General features: G+C 37.4%; 1 protein-coding gene across 3 annotated transcripts in view; it reads right to left on the bottom strand.

Annotated features, from left to right (window-relative positions):
• RANBP17 (RAN binding protein 17) overlaps window positions 1–19,772 on the bottom strand; it is a 307,007-nt gene that overhangs the window by 28,024 nt on the left and 259,211 nt on the right. For all 3 annotated transcript variants that reach the window (XM_036846016.1, XM_036846017.1, XM_036846018.1), the window contains 3 exons: window positions 14,377–14,591; window positions 12,119–12,257; window positions 127–293 (listed from right to left, as the gene is read on the bottom strand). In XM_036846016.1, the coding sequence (XP_036701911.1) occupies window positions 127–293; window positions 12,119–12,257; window positions 14,377–14,591 (521 nt within the window). The remainder of the gene's footprint in view (window positions 1–126; window positions 294–12,118; window positions 12,258–14,376; window positions 14,592–19,772) is intronic.

The raw sequence follows: 19,772 nt of genomic DNA, 5'->3' as shown, positions 1-19,772 counted from the left end.
AAATACTCCTAGAGAAGACCCAGTAAAGAGTCTTGGCAAGACCAGTTGCTCTAAGGGATATTCAGAGACCAGATTGGCTGTTGGGAAACTCTTCTCTCTTAAGCTAGATAAGCAACCACCAGTTACCTGCTGCAGGACCTCTGGATTTTGCTGCATAAAATGTAATAGTCTCTGACCAGCCTGGGCAGCCTCTCTGCATCGAAGTGGCTTCCTGCCCTCTTTTGCTATGTGCTTGAAGAGGTAGGTGACGATGTAGTCTAAACTGGTACAGCAGCTGGAGGAGACAACTGTATCTGTGTGAACAACAAGTGAGAATTTATTTGTATTACTAAAGTGTTTGTTTCATCTCACTATAATGCCTAAATTAAAAAAAAAAACAACTTTCTGGTTTCAAAGAACTTTAATCAAACTGTAAACTCCTTGAGGGCAGGGATTTTTGCCTTGCTTTTATCTCTTTAAACCCAATGTCTACTACAGGACCTGGAATAGAGACATGTTAGTAAGTAAATGATTCCTGGATTGCATTGGACAGAATTTTCCATATGTGACCTTAATGACCCTCTGTTCAATTGAAGTGACTTTATTAAATATCTACTTGGTGCAAACTGCTCTGCTTCAGGGGAAACAGGGTGTAAACTTGGTGCAAAGTACTTTGCTTCAGGGGAAACCCTCACCCTGGTGTCAAAGAACTCATGATTTAGTATGTAAGTCACTAGCACAGCGCTGCGCAAAAATGAGTGACACACTGCTGTGAGAAATTTGAGGGAGATATTGTATTTGGATGAGGATCAAGGACAGTTTGGTGAAGGAGGTAGCACCTGAGATGGGCTTGGAAAACTTATTCCAGTTAAACATAAGGAAGGACATTTTTCACATTTTGCACAATGTACATAGTAGGGTGAAAAGGTATGGATTTTGAAGCCAGACAGCTCTGGTTTCAAATTCCATCTTTTCCAGTTATTTGCTGTGTTGTTACTGTGAAGGAGCCAATTAACCTTTCTCATCGTTTATAAAATATGCTGCAGAGTTGAATGAGGAGAAAAATAACTAGAAATTCTCACAGTAAAAATAACTGACCTAGAGGGTATTATGCTAAGTGAAATAAGTCAGACAGAGAAAGCCAAATACCATATGATTTCACTTATACGTGAAATCTAAAGAAAAAAACAAATGAACAAACATAACAAAAGAGAAACAGTCATAGACACAGAGAACAAACAGGTGGTTGCCAGAGGAGAGGAGTGTGGGGGGGATGAGAGAAATAGGTGAGGGAGATGAAGAGGTACAAACTTCCAGTTACAAAATAAATGAGTCATGGGGACGAACTGTACAGTGTGGGGAATATAGCCAATAATAATATCTTAGTATGGTGACAGATGGTAACTAGACTTACCACAGTATTTTATCATTACCTAATGTATAGAAATATTGAATGACTATGTTGGGCACCAGGGACTAACATAGTGTTGTAGGTCAATTATACTTTAAAAACAAACAAACAAACGAACAAACTCACAGAAGAAGAGATCATATTTGTGGTTACCAGAGGCAGGGGTTAGTAGGAGGGGGAACTGGATGAAGGTGGTCAAAAGGTATAAAGCTCTCGTTATAAGATAAATAAGTACTAGGCGTGTAATGTACAACATGATTAATATACTAACACTGCTGTATATTATGTGTGAAAGTTAAGAGAGTAAATTCTAAGCATACTTATCACAAGGAAAAAAATTTTTTTCTTTTTCTTTTATTTTGTACCTATATGCGGTGATGGATGTTCACTAAACTTACTGTGGTAATCATTTCGGGATGTACGTAAGTCAAATCATTATGTTGTACACCTTAAATATGTATAGTGTCGATTGTGTCTCAATAAAACTGGAAGGAAAAAAATATGGTAGTTACTACTAATTTTCCCTCATAGTGAAAAAAGGGGAGCAGGACCTTTTGGTGTGAGTAAAAGAATGTGTAGAGGAATCATAAGAGAGAAGGCTGACAAAATAGTTTGGGATCTTCCTTGAGGGCATCCAGTAGTAGGTCGAGACATTTACATGTAACTTGAAAGGCAACAGAGGTGTTATTGAAGGATTTTTTTTTAGCAAGTAAGTGACATGATTTCTTTGTACACTAAATATCATTTCATATACCTCTAATAACCACTTCTGTATACAGTAGGTACTGTTGTTTGCATTTTTCAAATGAGAAAAATGAAGCTCAGAGATAATTAGCTTATCCAAAGTTCATGGTTTTGATTCAGAGCATGACAGTGCCCAGATTTTTTGGCTAATGGTAACATACGGACACAATTCTGGGGAGTTTATGATTAATAACAGAAACAACAAGACAAACAAAAACGTGATGGGTACTCAAAAAACGGCAAATTTAGTAGATTCCGAAGAGAAGTAGATTGGGAGAGTAGGGCTGGGAAGCAGCAGATTATAAACTTCCTAAGGCAACAGTTACTTTCTTATTCATTTTACTCATCTCTAAGGTTCTGAGACATATGTGTGCTTGTCATAGATTAGAGGTGAAATATTAGTTGATTTAATTAAAGAATGGGTAGGCAAAGCTAATCTGAGAAAGTTTTTTTTAAAAAGTCTTGAGTTTTGTTTAGTAATAATACTAGAATTGGTATAACACTACAATTTAAAAAACTCTTTCACATACATTGTTTTAGAGAGGAATGACATAGTAAATAGAGGTAGGTTTGGGGGCAGGTTTTGAAATATAGAAGTATGCATTTAAAATAGACGATAATGGTAGCTGATACAGGATCATGAGGGGTTGAATCAAGGTCTAAAAGATGGGCATGGACAATAGTTTTGGGAAACTGTGGAGCTATAGGCTTTTGAGAAAGGAGCTTTTATTTCCTTCTAAAGCTATGGCAGTTGATTGATTGACTGATTGATTGATTACCTCTCCCCACTAACTGGGTTACTTTGCAGAAAAGGAAGCTTTGGTTTTATAACCCTGGGAGGTAGTATATAATGTAGTAGAAAACATTTAGGCCTAAGAGTCAGGCACAGACTTGTTGAACTTGTTTGCTTTTCTCTTTTCCTTCACATTTCTACCTTTGAAGTCCCAATCATGAAAGTAAATGGATTAAGTAACTTAACATCTACAAAAGGAAGCAAGCAGGAAATAGATATGGTTCCCCTCACCAGTGAAGAGCAATATGCTATCAATCATATAAAAATTATAAAAACTTCACATAGATTTGGTGACCACATGCCATGAAGGTTGCATTAAAAGGTTCCAATCTACTGAGTCAGCTATGAAAAAGCCAGGTAAACACTTTAGACATGAAGGTTGGAGCATATATACTTGCAGTAAAAGCAAGAAGAAGAGCTTTCATTATGGCTTATCTATTGTTGGGGGCTTTGAAAAGGACAAATGTTATTTCAGGGTAGATTGAAAAGTGTGGAATCATAAGGATCATGGGCCATTTGATCACAAACAGAATGAATAGTGCTGAGGACTATGTATTATTTTTGGTTTTCTTTATTTGCAGCTCAAGCTACTGTGTGAAATTCAAACAATGAAACTCTCCTGAAATAAAAGAATGAGCAGAAGTCATGAATTTTCATATTTTGTCTTAGCTCTTGGTGTTTATCATCCATGATTTAGACAATTTTGGACAGATTTTTTAAGCCCAACAGGCACTTTGTCTTCTCTAGCAACTTACTGTTTGGCACTGAAACAACCAAATGCCCCTTTTCTTCTGCAACTAGTCTCCATGGGAAGCATATGCATCATTAATAGCCCTCTTGTTTACTAAGACCCATCATAGAAAGCTGTTCTGTAAAGTTAACTGTATAGGAAAGAGTTGCTTAACTGAGAGTCAGAAGAATGATAATGGGGTTGAAATTACATTTGGCTTTGACTCAAAATTTCTCACCATAGCAGAGGGGAGGATGAAGGTCTTGGAAAAACATAGTGTGAAAGGCAAATTCAGAAACAAAAGGCCTATTTGGGTGGTGCAGCAGTTTAGGGTTGAATCTGTATCTTCTAGATGTTTGACTATACGAAGATTCAATTTGCACCTCTGTAAAATGTGCTTAATACCACCTACTTTGTTTTGAGAAATTAAACATTTAAGAGATAAAGTGTGTAAAGATTGTAACATAGTGCCCAACACTAGTAGGTTTTCCCCTTTTCACTTCCCATTTGTTTTCCTGGCTATTTCAATTCCTGAAACACCAAGCCTGTCATTCTATTTAGCCAATCCATAGCTTTCTTCTCTCTTTAGCATGTTTTTGGTGGGAGAAACTAATGAACAAGGTCTCTAAGTTTCTACGTACTTCCTGGATGTTTTATTTCTATATTACATTTATAATATTTACTCCATCCAATTCAAGAATGTGTTCATGACAATAACATATACCCTTTATTAATAATGAAAATTTTATTAATAATGGACTTGATGGGGAAATTTCTGGTGGTTTCCAGTTGGTTCAACTTTTAGCTTGCCCCCACCTTCCCTTGTCTTGCCTTCTGTGCCATCCTTTGCTTTCCTGGAAGGCACCCCCATTCCTGCCAGGGCTCATCTTCAGAGGCCTTCCCTGATCACTTCTAAAAAAGCCATACAATCATTCCTTCTTCATTATCCTATTTTAAGTCTTTGTTTAGCACTTATCATGACTTGACATTTTCTTGTGTGTGTGTGTGTGTGTGTGTGTGTGTGTTTACTGTTGTCTCTCCTCACTAGAATATAAACTTCACATGAGCAGAGACCTTATCTATCTTATTCTCTGCAGTACTCTCAAGGTCTAGAATGGAACCTGGTACATAGCATGTGCACAGCTGATGTATACTAAATGAATGAGTCGAGAGTCATTATTAAGAGCAGCTTTTTGTAAGCCCTGTGCTTGGTCTCTGTATGTAAGAGTATGGGGGTAGAGGGTGGTGGTGGTGGTGGGTGATTAAAAAGATGGAAAATATAATATATAAATACAATCACTTTTTCTTTTCACAAATTATAGCTGGCCTGAAACTAAAAATGCTAGTGAATGATTGACTAAAAACATTTAATATCATGTTAAGCATATTATCTATCATTGGTTCAACTTTTCTGTACCTCCCTCTCATTTTTCCCACTGAGGCTATAGTAGAACTGAAGCCTGCCTGTAACCCAATTAATGCCTCTTTGCAAATTTTTCATTGTTGGAAAAGGAGAAACCCAAGTGGTTATGTTCAACAGTCTAAATAATCCTCTTTCTTGAAGACACAGGGCACAATTAACCTGCCAAATTGTGACCTTTATCAGATGGATCCAGCAGGGTGGTGAGGTGAAGAGGAATGGGTTTTAGAGTTAGAAAAACTCCTAGATCAGGCACTTATTAGTTGTATGACCTTAGGCAAGTTGTTTCACCTCTCTGGGCAGCAGCTTACTCTTCTGTATAGTGAAAATAATATTACCTAATTAATTCATTCAATATATACTTATTGAGTACTTACCACATGCTAGGCACAGGGAAAAAATTCGTGATTAAGACACACTGTTCAAAAAAAAAAAAAAAGACACACTGTTCCTGTCAAGTAGGAAGCCTACCGTCAAGCAGGAAATAAGGACAAACAGTGCTATTAGCATATTTAAGCTAGTTTCGGTACGCAGAGCGGTTCTGAGAATGAAATGAGTAAAGGACACGTGTGAAGACACCTATGGCAGCATCAGGCGCAGAGTCTGTGTCCATGGTCATACGTTCATAAGTGGCAGCACTGGGACTTAAATTCAAGTTCAGTATTCCCTGCATTATGCCACTTTGTCAAGATTCCTTTGGAGACTTGTTAAAATGCAGATTTCAGGCCTAAGATCACACGTTGAGAACAACACAGCCATCCACAACTAATTCAGAATCTTAAAGTATTACTATAATGTGAGATAAAAGAATGTCAAGACAAACTGTAATAATAAAAGACTTCGGTTTCTGTCCATGAAGGATTAACTGCTATGAGAATTTTTCCTTCTGCCATAAACAACTAGAAAACAGGACAAAATATATGAAACAACGGTTTTCAATTGTTGCACAAGAAGCAGTATAGGACTATGAAACCAGAGAGGAGGGAAACAAATGAGGTAATACCTACCCAACTGCTCAAGCTTACTGCGCAAAGCAGTTTCCAGGCTACTGGCCAGGAAAGGGGAACCCAAACAAAGCCAAGTGGTCTCACTGAGTTGAATTTGGGGAGGCTGAGGCAGCTAGAACTTGTGGGACAGAGTATCAGAGAGTGGGAACTATATAAGAAGAGAGCTCTGGAGATCTGCAGAGGAGTTCTCTCCAGTCTTTGAACAATATAACAGATATACATAACATATGTGTAACTGGAGTTCCAGAAGGAATGGAGATGGAGAGAGGTAGACTGTAATTATTTGAATGCAAACTATGATTATATTATTTGATGGTGTAGACTGTAAACCTTAGAGTACCACTAAAAATTAAAAAGTATGACTAATAAACTCACAGGGGATATAAAATGAACTCATTAGAAAAACATTTAATTAATCCAAACCAAAAGAAGGCAGGAAAAAGAAACAAAACCCAGATAGGATAAAAAAAAAACAAATAGCAATATTATAAATTTAAACTCAAATATACTGGTAGTTATATTAAATGTAAATGGCTGAAACACTATTTAGAAGGCAGAGACAGTCAGATTCGATATAAAAATATGACCCAACTATATGCTGTATGTTAGGCAAATATGTCCATATCTTAATCCCCAGAACCTGTGAATGTGTTAGGTTACACAGGAAAGAATAACTATGGTTGCAGATGGATTAAGGTTGCTAAGCAGTTGAACCAAAAATAGGAAGATCATCCTTGATTATCTGGATAGGTCCAAGGTAATTCCAAGGGTCCTTAAAAGTGAAAGAGAGAGGCAGAAGACATCAGAACCAATGGGACATGTATCTACGGAAGAATGGTCAGAGATATTCAATGTTGCTATCTTTGAAGATGGAGGGACAGCAGCCATGAGCCAAGGGATGTAGGTGATCTCTAGAGGCTGGAGGAGGAAAGGAAATAGATTTGCTCCTTGAAAGAAAAATGGCTCTGCTGACACCCTGATTTTAGTCTGGTGAGACCCATGTCAGATTTATGACCTAAAGAACTATATGACAGTAAATTTACATTGTTTTAAGTCACCAAGTTTGTAAGAATTTGTTAAAACAGCAATAGAAAATATCTGCTGTCTTCAAGAAACCAACTTTAAATATAAAGACACAGAAAGAATAAAAGTGAAATGATGGAAAAAGAGGCTAATTCTAATCAAAAGAATGCTGGAGAGGCAAGTAATATCAGACAAAGTAGATTTCAGAGGAAAGAATATTAAAGAAATAAAGAGCATCACTTCATAAGGATAAAGGGGTAAATTAATCAAGGGGACATAACAATCCTAAATATATATTTACTTGATAACAGAGCTTCAAAATAATTTATACAAAGACTGATAGAATTAAAAGGAGAAATGGACAAACCTATAATTATAGTTAGAGGCTTCAGCACTTCTCTCTTGATAATTCATAGGACAAGTAGAAAACAAACAGACAAAAAACCAGTAAAACTATATAAAATGTGCACATTATCAAGCAATTAGACCTGACACTTAGAGAACATTCTTCCCAACAACAATGGAACATACATTCATTTCAAGTGCCCATGGAACATTCACCATATTTTGGATTATAAAAAAGATTCAATAAATATAAAAGTTATAACAACCTCTGATATGACTACGATGGAATTAAACTAGAATCAATAACAGAAAGATCAGAAATTAAACAATGTGCTTCTAAGTAATAACTCATTGGTAAAAGAAGAAATCACTAAGGCAATAAGAAAATATTTTAAAACTGAATAGAAAAAGTCCCTGGGACTTCCCTGGTGGCGCAGTGGATAAGAATCTGCCTGCCAATGCAGGGGACACGGGTTTGATCCCTGGTCCAGGAAGATCCCACATGCCGCGGAGCAACTAAGCCCATGTGCCAGAACTACCGAGCCTGTGCTCTAGAGCCCGCAAGCCACAACTACTGAAGACCGCGTGTCTAGAGCCCGTGTTCCACAACAAGAGAAGCCACTGCAATGAGAAGCCCGTGCACCACAAGGAAGAGTAGCCCCTGCTCACCACAAAGAGAAAGCCCGCGCACAGCAACGAAGACCCAATGCAGCCAAAAATAAATAAAATTAAATCTTTAAAAAAAAAAAGCCCCCAAATATATAAAAATTTTATCAGTTATAGCCACAGTAGTGCTTAGATAAAAGCATTAAATGTGTACATTAGAAAAGAAGAAAGGTCTAAGATCCACAACCTAAGCTTCTGCCTGAAACTGAAGGAAGGAAGTTATGAAGATCATACCTTAAGTCAATGAAATAAAAACATGGAAAAATAATAGAGAAATCAATGAAAACTGAAAGCTGGTTCTCTGCATAAAATTGATAAACCTGGAGCCAGAATGATAAAGAAAAATAAAAAAGACACAAATTGCCAATGTCAGGGATTAAAGAGGGAATACTACTAGAGATCCTACAGAAATCAAATTGTATAACAAGAGGATATTATGAACAATTTTATGTCAGTAATGTCAGATGAACTTTAGATGAAATGGACAATTTCCTTTAAAGACACAAACTATCAAATGCTACTCAAGATGTAATAGGAGGGACTTCCCTGGTGGTGCAGTGGTTAAGACTCTGCACTCCCAACGCAGGGGGCCTGGGTTCGATCCCTGGTCAGGGAACTAGATCTCACATGCATGCCGCAACTAAGAGTTCACATGCTCACAACTAAGGAGCTGGTGAGCTGCAACTAAGCAGCCCGTGAGCCACAACTAAGGAGCACATGAGCCACAACTAAGGAGCAGGCGAGCCACAACTAAGGAGCCCGCCTGCCGCCACTAAGAACCAGCGCAACCAAATAAATAAATTAATTAATTAAAAAAAGAAAGATGTAATAGGAGACTGGAATAGTCCTATATCCACTAAAGAAATTTAATTTATAGTTAAAAACCTTCTAACAAAGAAAAAATCTAGGCCTAGTGGTTTCACTAGGGAATTCTACCAAACATTTCAGGAAGAACTGATAACAATTCTACACAAACTCTTTAAGAAAATAAGAGAGGGGAGAACATTTCCCAACTCATTTCATGAGGGCCCTAGACCAACACTAAAACAAGGCAAAGATGTGAGAAGAACAGAAAACTATAAAAGAAGAACCATAGAAGAATACATCGATAGCTGTCATGAACATAGATGTAAAAATCTGTATCAAAATTACAGAAAGTTGAATCTAGTAATATATAAGAAGGACAATACATTGTAACCAAGTGTGGAATGCAAAGTTGTTTTAACATTCAAATATCCATCAATGTGGTGACTAATATCATGTAATGTATTAACAGACCAAAAAAGAAAAACCATATGATTATCTCAGTATATGTAGAAAAAGAATTTGATAAAATTCAACACCCATTCATGATAATACTCTCAGAAAACTAGAAAAGAAGAGAATTTCCTTAACAAGATAAACCTACAGAAACCTACAGAAAACCTAGAGCTAATATTATACTGAATGGTGAAAAAGAATGAATGTTTGCTCCATAACACTGGAGACAAGGAAAGAATGCTCGCTACCATCACTTCCATTCAACGTTGTACTGTAGGTTCCAGCCAGTGTGACAGGGTAAGAAATATTAAAAAAGCCATACAGGGACTTCCCTCGTGGCCCAGTGGTTAAGACTCTACACTTCCAATGCAGGGAGCACGGGTTCAATCCCTGGTTGGGGAAGTTCTGCGTGCCGTGTGGCCAAAAAAAAGCCATACAGATTGGAAAGGAAGAGGTAAAACTATCTTTATTTGCAGACACATTTATGTAGAAAATCTTAAGAAATCTACAAAAGGCTACCAGAATTAATAAGTCAGTTTAGCAAAGTTACAGGATACATGGTCAGCGTACAAAGAGATCAATTGCAATTCTACATGGTAGCAAAAACAATAGAAATTGAACTCAATACCATTTACAACAGCATAAAAACAAAAAATAGTTATAAATACAACAACATATGGACAAGACTTATATATTCAAAACTTCAAAAATGCTGTTGAGAAAAGGTAAAGAAGATCTAAATAAATGGAAAGATATGCCATTGCCAGGAATTGAACACTCAATATTGCTAAGATGTCAGTTTTCCCCAAACTGGGCTAGAGATTCAATGTAACCCAATAATAATTCCCCTGTTCATTTTTTTTCTAACAAGAGAAACTGACAAGTTGACTCTAAATTTATCAAAAAGGGAAAGGACCCAGAAGAGCCAAGACAATTTAAAAAGAGAAAAACAAAATCAGAGGGCTATACTATCTGATTTTAAGACTTACTATAAAATTAGGACAGTATAGAAATGGCACAAAGTAGTCTAACAAATAAAGGATATTCTTCAACAAAAGATGCTAGAACAACTGAATATCCACATGTTAAAAGAGGAATCCCAGCTTTTACCTCATAATACTACATACAAAAATTAAATTGAAATGGATCATAGACCTAACCATAAGAGCTAAAACTATAAAACTTTTAGAAGAAAACATAGAAAAAGCCTTTATGGCCTTGGGTTAATAAGCAAAGATTTCTTAAGATAGGACCAAAAAGACATGAACTGTAAGAGAAAAAAATAATTGGACTTCCTCAAAACTGGAAACTTTTATTCTTCAGAAGATACTGTTGAGAAAATAAAAAAGACAAGCCAAGGCTGAAAAAATACGTGCAAAACATAGATCTGATAAAAGATTTGTATCCAGAATATATAACAAACTCTTCCAAGATAAAACAACCCAGTCAACAAAATTGGGTAGAAGATTTGAACAAATATTTTACCAAGAAGATAGATGAATGGCAAATAAGCAAGAAAAGATGTTCAAATCATCATTCATTAGTGAAACGCAAATTAAAAACTCAAGGAGATTCCACTTCACACCCACGAGGATGGCTAAGATTAAAAAGACTGATAATAGCAAGTGTTAGGGAAGATATAGGGCAACTGGAGTTCTCATACATTGCTTGGGGGAGTGAAATGGTACAATCACTTTGGGAAACAGTTTGGCAGTTTCTTGTTTTTTTGTTTTTAAACATCTTTATTGGAGTATAATTGCTTTACAATGGTGCGTTAGTTTCTGCTTTATAACAAAGTGAATCAGCTATACATATACATATATCCCCATATCTCCTCCCTCTTGCGTCTCCCTCCCACCCTCCCTATCCCACCCCTCTAGGTGGTCACAAAGCACCAAGATGATCTCCCTGTGCTATGCGGCTGCTTCCCACTAGCTATCTATTTTACATTTGGTAGTGTATATATGTCCATGAGTTTGGCAGTTTTTAATAATGTTAAATATACACTTAGCGTACAACCCAGAAATTCCACTCTGGTATTTACTCAAGAGAAATATTTGTCCACAGAAAGACTTGTACATGAATGTTCATAGTAGCATTATTCAAAACAACCAAATAATGGAAACAACCCAAATGTTATTGGTTGATGAACATATTAACAAACGTGGTAATCCATACAGTAGAATAACACTCAGCAATAGAAAGATAAAAACTAACTGTTTCGCAAAACGTGGATAAATCTCAGAGGCATTATGCTAAATGAAAGAAGTCACACACAAAGGACTACAGGTTATATGATTTCACTTATATGAAATTCTGGAAAAGGCAAACTACAGTGAGAGAAAGTAGATAGTGGTTCCTTGGGGCTGGGACTAGGGGAAAGGGATTGATTAGAAGGGGTCAGGAGGGAGCTTTCTGTGGTGATGAAGATGTTCTGTATCTTGGCTGTGGTGGTTCATGACTGTATATATGTTTGTAAGGACTCACTGAAATGTTCACTTAAAATCAATAATTTTTACTGTGTGTAAATTATACTTTAATTAAGCTGATTAAAAAATAAACTATATCAAAATATGAAAAAAGGGCATTTTTCTCTCTTGCAGGTAATAGTTATAAAATAATCCTTCAGTTTGGATAAATAATCTTTCCCCCTTTGTAGGATGATCATCTCAAAAGCACATACATTAAGAGACCACAATCAAGTCTTTCCTCTGAAAACAATGTTCTCCATGATACTCACCAAGAGTACTGAGTCCCTCTGAGATAGATGTGAGAACATACAGGAGTACAGGAGGCTCTAAGTTGGTGACGAAGCTCATGTGGTCCTGGGTGAGACATTCCAGGAGTGGATAATAAGACTGGCTCAGTTTCCGATATTGCTATAACAGAAATACTAAATGTCAAGCCACAGAGAAGCAAAAGATGTGTCACAGCTCAGTGAAAATTGCCATTTATAATATTAGAAATTGTGACCTTACACATAAATACATAAAATAAACATAAATATAAATACATGGAACAAATGACATAATGATTCTCAATTCAGTATTTAAAGGGGTTCTAATAAAAATCTCTTGATCTCTAGAAATCCTAATTTGAAGCTACAGCATACCCTAGTAAGTAATTTCAATTTTGCCTTATGTGGTTAACACTTAAGTGCAATTAAAATCGCTGCAGTATAGAAGACTGAATGATTTTTCTGGGCTGGAATATTGTAACACTGAACAGTGCTTAATAGTGGCTAGGCAACCTTTTTTTTAAACACAAAGAAATTTGCTGTTATAATAGCATTTGGCATCATAGTCTGCTATATTTACACAATGCCAACCCATCTAATTAAATCATAACTTGGTAAATGGCTTAATATTTACCATATACAGCAGGCAAAGGATAAGTACATGAGAAAGATACTTGGAAAACCTCAAATGAAACCCAAACCAGTATCAAAGAAGCACAACACTTATAAGAGAAATAAACCATATCGATATTTATTAAAGTGAGATTGACTATCTCCATAAGAATCACATGGGGTGCTTGTTAAAGATGCAGTTTTCTGATTCCCAATTCAGACTTACAAAATGAAAACCTCTGGAATGAGGTCCTGAAATGTGCATTTTAAAAATGTACACTAAGGGAGTCTTATGCATCCTCAATTTTGAGATTACTGAGTTAGAGGTTTGCTTGTCTACTAGAAAAAAGATTAGAGAAATTCCTAGAACCATATCAGGATTTTTTTGGTGGGCCTCAACTGTAGTGAAGAGTTCCCTCAATGAGGAGGCTGTAACACATGGCTGATCTGACTCAAGTTTCCACTTTGTAATTTCTGTTGTACAGGCAGCCTTCAATGAGCATTCCATTCTACTGCAAAGAGGCTTGACAACTTTGGCTTGAGATGTGTTTTTTTTTTGTTTTTTGTTTTTTTTGGCCACGCCGCGCAGGGATTGAACCTGGGTCCCTAAGTGAAATTGCAGTCTAACCACTGGACTGCCAGAGAACTCCCGAGATGTGGTTTTATGAAGACTAGCTTAGAAAGGTGGAAGAGGGTACCTCTAGTGCATTAGAATGTCAAAGGAGCATTTCTCATACAGGCTGACTAATGAAGGCCCCCAGATCTTACTTGTAACCTTGGGCTGGGAGCAGGTGGGAAAGCCTAAACTAAGCCTGAGCATGAATTTGGCTGTGTTACTGAAGTAATTACTGCAACCACATTGGGCATATATTAGCTTTTGTGTAATCAGGCTGAGATATTTTTTAAAAAGTCTGATAATGACTCAGACTCAGCTCAGTGGAGGAGCCTGGAAATTTGAATTCCAACAAGCACCCCAGGTGATTCTGATGGGCCTCAAAGTTTGAAAACAACAGACATAAATCACAGAGACTAGATGGTAGAGTAGAAAAGGGACTTAGAGATCACTTTGTTTAATTTACTCATTTTAAAGGTGAGGAAATTGAAGCCTGGAGAAATAGAGAAGGTGATTTATTCAAGGTAAATGACCAGCAAATGGCAGAGTTGAGACTACATACCAGGCCGCTCAACTTCCAGTTTAGCACTCTGTCCACCACACCTGAATTTTAATGGAAAGCAAGGCCAAACAGCAAGAGGAGTACACAGAGGAGAAATGAAGGAAGGAGAAGATCCTATAGTCATTCTGCATTTTCTGCTCCAGGAAACACAGACCTTCTCTGAATTATGAGTATAGTTGTAAGCAATTAGTTGAAATTGCTAATTATATTTTCTCTAGACACAGAACCTGGAACACTTGAGATGACCAATTTATCACAAGATGGTAGCTGCAGTTTTCAAAACTGCACATTTAATTATATAAACACAGCCACTATAGTTATTCAAACCCTGTAAGTTAAATCAAGAAGCTGTCCTAAAACATAAAATGATCTGGTGCTATTCTAACTCCTTGGGCTTCATTATAACAATTCCAACCCTGTGGTGGTGTTACTTCACGTTTCATACAAAGACTCCCATGACGCATGATTGCTTACTAGCAAGTCACTGTGGGACACTGACAGCAGCATTTTGACAAAGGCCTGGAGTACACTGTCAAAATGGTTGTCCCCATACAACTTGAAGACGCCAAAGCTGACATAATTTCCACACAAGGCAGATTTGAGAGCTGAATAGCAGATGGAGATGCCCTTGAGTTTCATTGGATAAATCTGATCTTTTGAGAGGCTCCCAAGGGACAGGATCTGATTACCTGTTTTAGGGTAAAAGCAGAATGAGAAAGTGACATAAGTAGATGTAATTCAAAGCAGTTATGAGGCACATTATTCAACATTTTCACTTTACTGCTATTGTTCACTTCCCCCTACCATTGTTCCAGGAATTACATCATCCATATAATGAAAAATATAAATACATAAGGCAGTTTACCTGGGAAGTACAAATGGCCCAAGGAAAATCAATCAAGGGGTACTGGAAAAGTTTGATATTTTTATCTGGATGGTGATTACATGACTATATATGTAGATGCACAAAAATTCATTGAGTTGTACTCCTAAGATTAGTTCACCTTATGTACTTTAATATATATGTTATCTCTTCTTCAATAAGAAGTTAAAAAAAGTAGGAGTAAATAACAAACTAAGTCAAGAGAAAAAGATAACTTAGAGATATAAGTTACTCTGAATTGTGGGATGAATTTTCAACCTTTTCACATGAACTTGATATTGAGTTACTTCACTCTTAGGAGCCTCACAGGTTTGGTACATGAGTTAAATGAAATAAGACACATAAGAAATTCTTGGCATAGTGCACAATAAATGTTACTTCCTTTTTCTCCTTAGACATTTTTTCAGAAGATCTAAAGAGATGACTGTTTAAAAACCGTACTTAAATTCTACGTCTGACCATCAAAAGATGAAGAAATGTTTATATAATCACCTTATAGTTTTTTATAGTTAGCATTTACAACTAACAATTTCTCTTTCTGAAATGTGTGCTAGTAAGGTATGTTACTAGGCAATACCTAAGAATGCTTTGTAAAAAATTATAAAGTCATACATGTTTCTTAGCTCTGCTTTTTCCTGTTCAAGTGAGTACTGCTTCTAAAATTGAAACTAAATTCAATTTACAAAATTTAGAAGCATATTGTTGTGGTTTTGTACTGTGTCTATTGGGCTAAATAAGAATTAAGTTTCCCAGAACTCATTTCCCTGTACGGTTGTGGGCTAGAATTGAGCAAAACAGAAATCTATATGAGATTTAGAAGGTGGAAGTGAAGTAGCAGCCATGACTTTCTGAAGGTTGTTGTGATTAGAGGTGTGAGAAAAAGATGTAGAAATACCGCTGGGTTTTAGTTTCTCCTTGTTCTTTCCTGCTCTGTGTCTAGAACTACAAGCCCTGTTGACCAGTGACCCCAAGCCTACCACCAAGTGCTTGGCAGCAGATGTACAGAGCAGGAGCTGTGCAGAGGCAACAGTCTTCCATTGCTTCTTTACCACTACACAAGTCCCCCCTCTCACCCCACATCCTTTCAGGGTCCCACCCCAGCAGCTGGATGTCTCTAGCTTTTAGCTTTCCCTGCAAGCTCCAACTTGTCCGTCCATGCCATTATTTCAGGAGGGCCTATTAATGATTTTTCTCCTGAACTTCCAACTCTCCCCCTTGGACCTATTTTCCCATCTTCACCCAAGATTGTACCAGGTCTAATTCCTAAAATAAATTCCCTGTTCCATCAGTGTCACAGTGTTTGTTTTCCCCTGTTTGAATCCTGACTGATAGGTATATTATGAAAACCACATGTTTACTAAAGAGGTTAAGGAGGACCAATAATTCTAGCAGAGCATGAAACAGGACTCACCCAGGGTGAAGGTTTTCTCCCCTTTCTCTGCCTTACTGAAACATTTCCACACACAGGTTTTCTTCTGTGCATCCTTTGAAGCCCATGTGGCTTTGCTTATAATTTGTACATTAGAATGATAACACCATTGTGTCGGCTGAAGCATATCTTGGAATTTACTCCATACCACATTCTGTACTCTCTCTCAGGATCTCATCCTAACTTACCTTAGAAAGATATTGTAAGTTTCATAAAGATTCAACTCAATACGATAGCGTTCACTTAATAGCTACTCTGTGTGAGGTGCTAGGATAAACGAACAAAACAAAATCTTTGCTCTGAAGGAGTTCAGTCTGCTGGGAGAAGTAGATTTGTAAATAAATAATTCCATACAATGTGACAAACACTATCAGAGAGGTCTGTCAAGATTTTATAGGAATAGAAGAGACTGACTTTGCTTGGGCAGGAGAGCAGTGTGGGAAAGGCTTCACAGAGCAGGTTACTTCTCAAGGATCAATCACAGTTTCTCAGGTGGACTTGAAGGGAGAGAAGAGTATTCCAGAATGATTATGTGCACAGGCATGAAGGTCTGAAAAAGCAGGGTACTGCAGGAGAGGGCAGTTTTCAACCACTGCTTTTCTACCTTTGCCTCCAATTCAATATAAATCAAAGTAGACATTTCCCCCCACTTCCCTTTCCCAGGAAAGAAAAGCACTGCTTACATGTGATGGAAAAAGCTAGGGTAATTTGGTGGTAGTGGTGGTGGTTTACACATTTTGGGTCTGTTAAGGAGGCCGGGGGCAAACAGAGAAAACTGGGTCATCTTTCGGGGACTTCTTATGCTGATGTCCTTATGGGGGAAGTAAAGATCCTATATTCTTCAGCACAAGATGGAATAGGCAGATGAAGAACTGTGATGGGGAAAAATGTTTGATTCTAAAGGACTGGATAACCTATCATCAAGAAGGATTAATTATTTAGAATCACAACTTTTATCGTTGTGTTAAAGCTGCAATCTGGCATACTTGTTTTTTTGGACTGTTTCAGACACATCTGTGTTAATTAAAACAGTAATTAGTATACCATTATGACCTTGAAAAAGTAATACTTTTGAAAGAGGAAACTATATTTCATTGTGCTCAAGTGGCTCCGCATTCCGTGGTGGCTGTAAGACTATGGAAGAGAAGACGTGGCCACATCGTTATTCACTCCAATCAGCTTTATTCAGTCTATGTTATTCAACAACACTTACTAAAATTGGAGGCTCTGCCCTTAAAAAGCTTAAAATCTAGCAGTTAGACTCACATTGCTGTAAACAAAAGTGACTGAGCTGAGGTTTGGTTTTGATGTTCCTCTATAGGTATGACAACCCTCCTTGCCTTCCTTATTCCACCCCACACCCATAAAGTCCCATCTCCTTCCTTCCCAGAATTTCCTTCCTAAGACGGAGATCTTTATTACACTGATGGACCGCTGGGAGATGAAGGCATTGCCAGGCTGGCAGCCACTGAAGCCAGTAGCAGTTGCCACTTGTACAAAAGGAAATGACACTTTCTTTAATGAAATAAGAGAATTCCAAAGTTTAGAATCAAAAGGAAAATCTCTGATTGTTTCCCACTGATTATATCTGCCATAACTGGGAGCAGGGGAATGAGATGCTGTTACAACCTTAACATCAGACCTGGGTAAGACAGATGTTGAGGCTATGCTGGGGCTCCGGAAAAGGATGCTGTGAATTGAATGGTTTACCTGGCTAAGGGCAATGACTGGGGAAGGGAAGCACAAGTGTTATGGAACTGCCATTCTTACTGTTGTATATGCTATAACAGGAAAAGAAATCTCATTAAATAATAAGGGGAAAAAACCTGGGAAATAAGCATAGAAGACTCCTGCTATAATTTTGCTTATTACATATATTTCCCTCATTATTAGCTTACATTAACTGCTTGGGTTCCTCTTTCTTAACCTCTATTCTGTCTTTTTTGGAGAAGCCCCCCTTTTGTGTGTGTGTGTGTGTGTGTGTGTGTGTGTTTGGTTAGCTTCCAGCATTCAGAAGTACCCTTCTAGACAACTCTCAATAACTAGATTTAGAGAAGGATATATAAGAAGATGCAAAATCTCCTTTTCTGTTTATCTGGTATCTACTTTCAGACCTACTTTTTAAAAAACTTTTTCCCCTTCTGAGACCCTATCTCTTCCCTGATGACTGACTCCATGATGTCCTCTACAGAAGAGGCTCCCTACACCCAAAAAGAAGTGGCCTTCCTTCAAAGGCCTCAGCTGGAGAACTGTATAACAAGATAGTAGTCTAACAGAAAACAAACGTATAGTGCATAAGGTAGTGATGAACCAGGTGGGCTTCTGAGTCATACCGACCTGGGGTTTGAATCCTACTTCTTTGCTCACTACCTGGGTGTCTGAACAGATTATTAATCTCTGTAAGTCAGTTTCCTCATCTGTAAAACGAGGACAATAACAGTACTTATAACTCACAAGGCTCTTATGTGGAGTAAAGGAGACAGCATACGTAACGCACTTACCACAGTAACTGGCACAGTGCTCATGTAAACTATAACAATACACAGTACTAGGCGTTCATTTCTTTCTCCAGTCTACTAGCCTGTAAATTCATACATGGGGAGCTATGGCCTGAAAAAGAGGAGGAGGTAAGGCTGGGTGTGTTTGGCGTAAAATAATGTCACTTCCTTCTAACACGTAATTCAAAGTAAGGTCAATACTATATCTTTGACCACTTTCCCTTTATTCCTTCAAAAGAGAACTGGCTGCAGGGGGTCTTTGGCCCACAATCTACCAGTTCTCTGTGCCCTCAAAAGAATACCTTTTAAAAAAGGTGCAAGGGATAAGATATACTGTAGTTGTATTTTATACCAGGAAGAACTAACAGTATGAACAATGTCACTTCCTGGTTTACAAAGCAATCCATTACATTGATTTACCTTTTCTTTTTCCCTTTTAATCTCTAAAATTTTAAAGTGAATTTGATATTTAGCTGACAGCTCTACAGGTTGAATGTCTTCATTCGTCATCAGAACAATTATGGGAAGAGAAGTGCAAGCTTCCTGACATTCCTTTACTTCAGGTCACTCAACCCACTATGTCTCTGTGCAAACCAGCCAAGGCCCCTGGACGTAAATGGTTTGGGACAGAAATGAAGCCGTGGAGACTGGAAAGGAATATAACATTTCCCTTTCAGGTTGAAAAAGATTAAAACAATGCAGCACTGATAAGCATGTGGGAAATTAAGGAAATTGTTGGGAATGTGAATTAGTATAACGATTCTAGAGGGTAATTTGGTAAAATTTATTAAAAATACTAAAAATGCGTAAATCCACTTTTGAGAATATATTCTAATTCCAAATGTTCACTACCATATCTACCTATCTCTTAGCGTTTGCACTTACACACAGTCTTCTATAAAAGCCAGCCCCTCAGTATGTTGAACTAGCTCCCATCTCCTCTTATGTGCTTGAGAACAAAGCACAGCAATTTCCCCCTTTCTCTCCTATGCAATCTTTTTTTTTTTTTAAACAAAACTTTCTCTTGGCCCTACTTCCCTGCCTGATATTACTCCCCTTT

This window comes from Balaenoptera musculus, chromosome 3, assembly GCF_009873245.2.
Source record: "Balaenoptera musculus isolate JJ_BM4_2016_0621 chromosome 3, mBalMus1.pri.v3, whole genome shotgun sequence".
NCBI lineage: Eukaryota > Metazoa > Chordata > Mammalia > Artiodactyla > Balaenopteridae > Balaenoptera > Balaenoptera musculus.
This window is presented reverse-complemented; position numbering and strand designations above follow the sequence as displayed.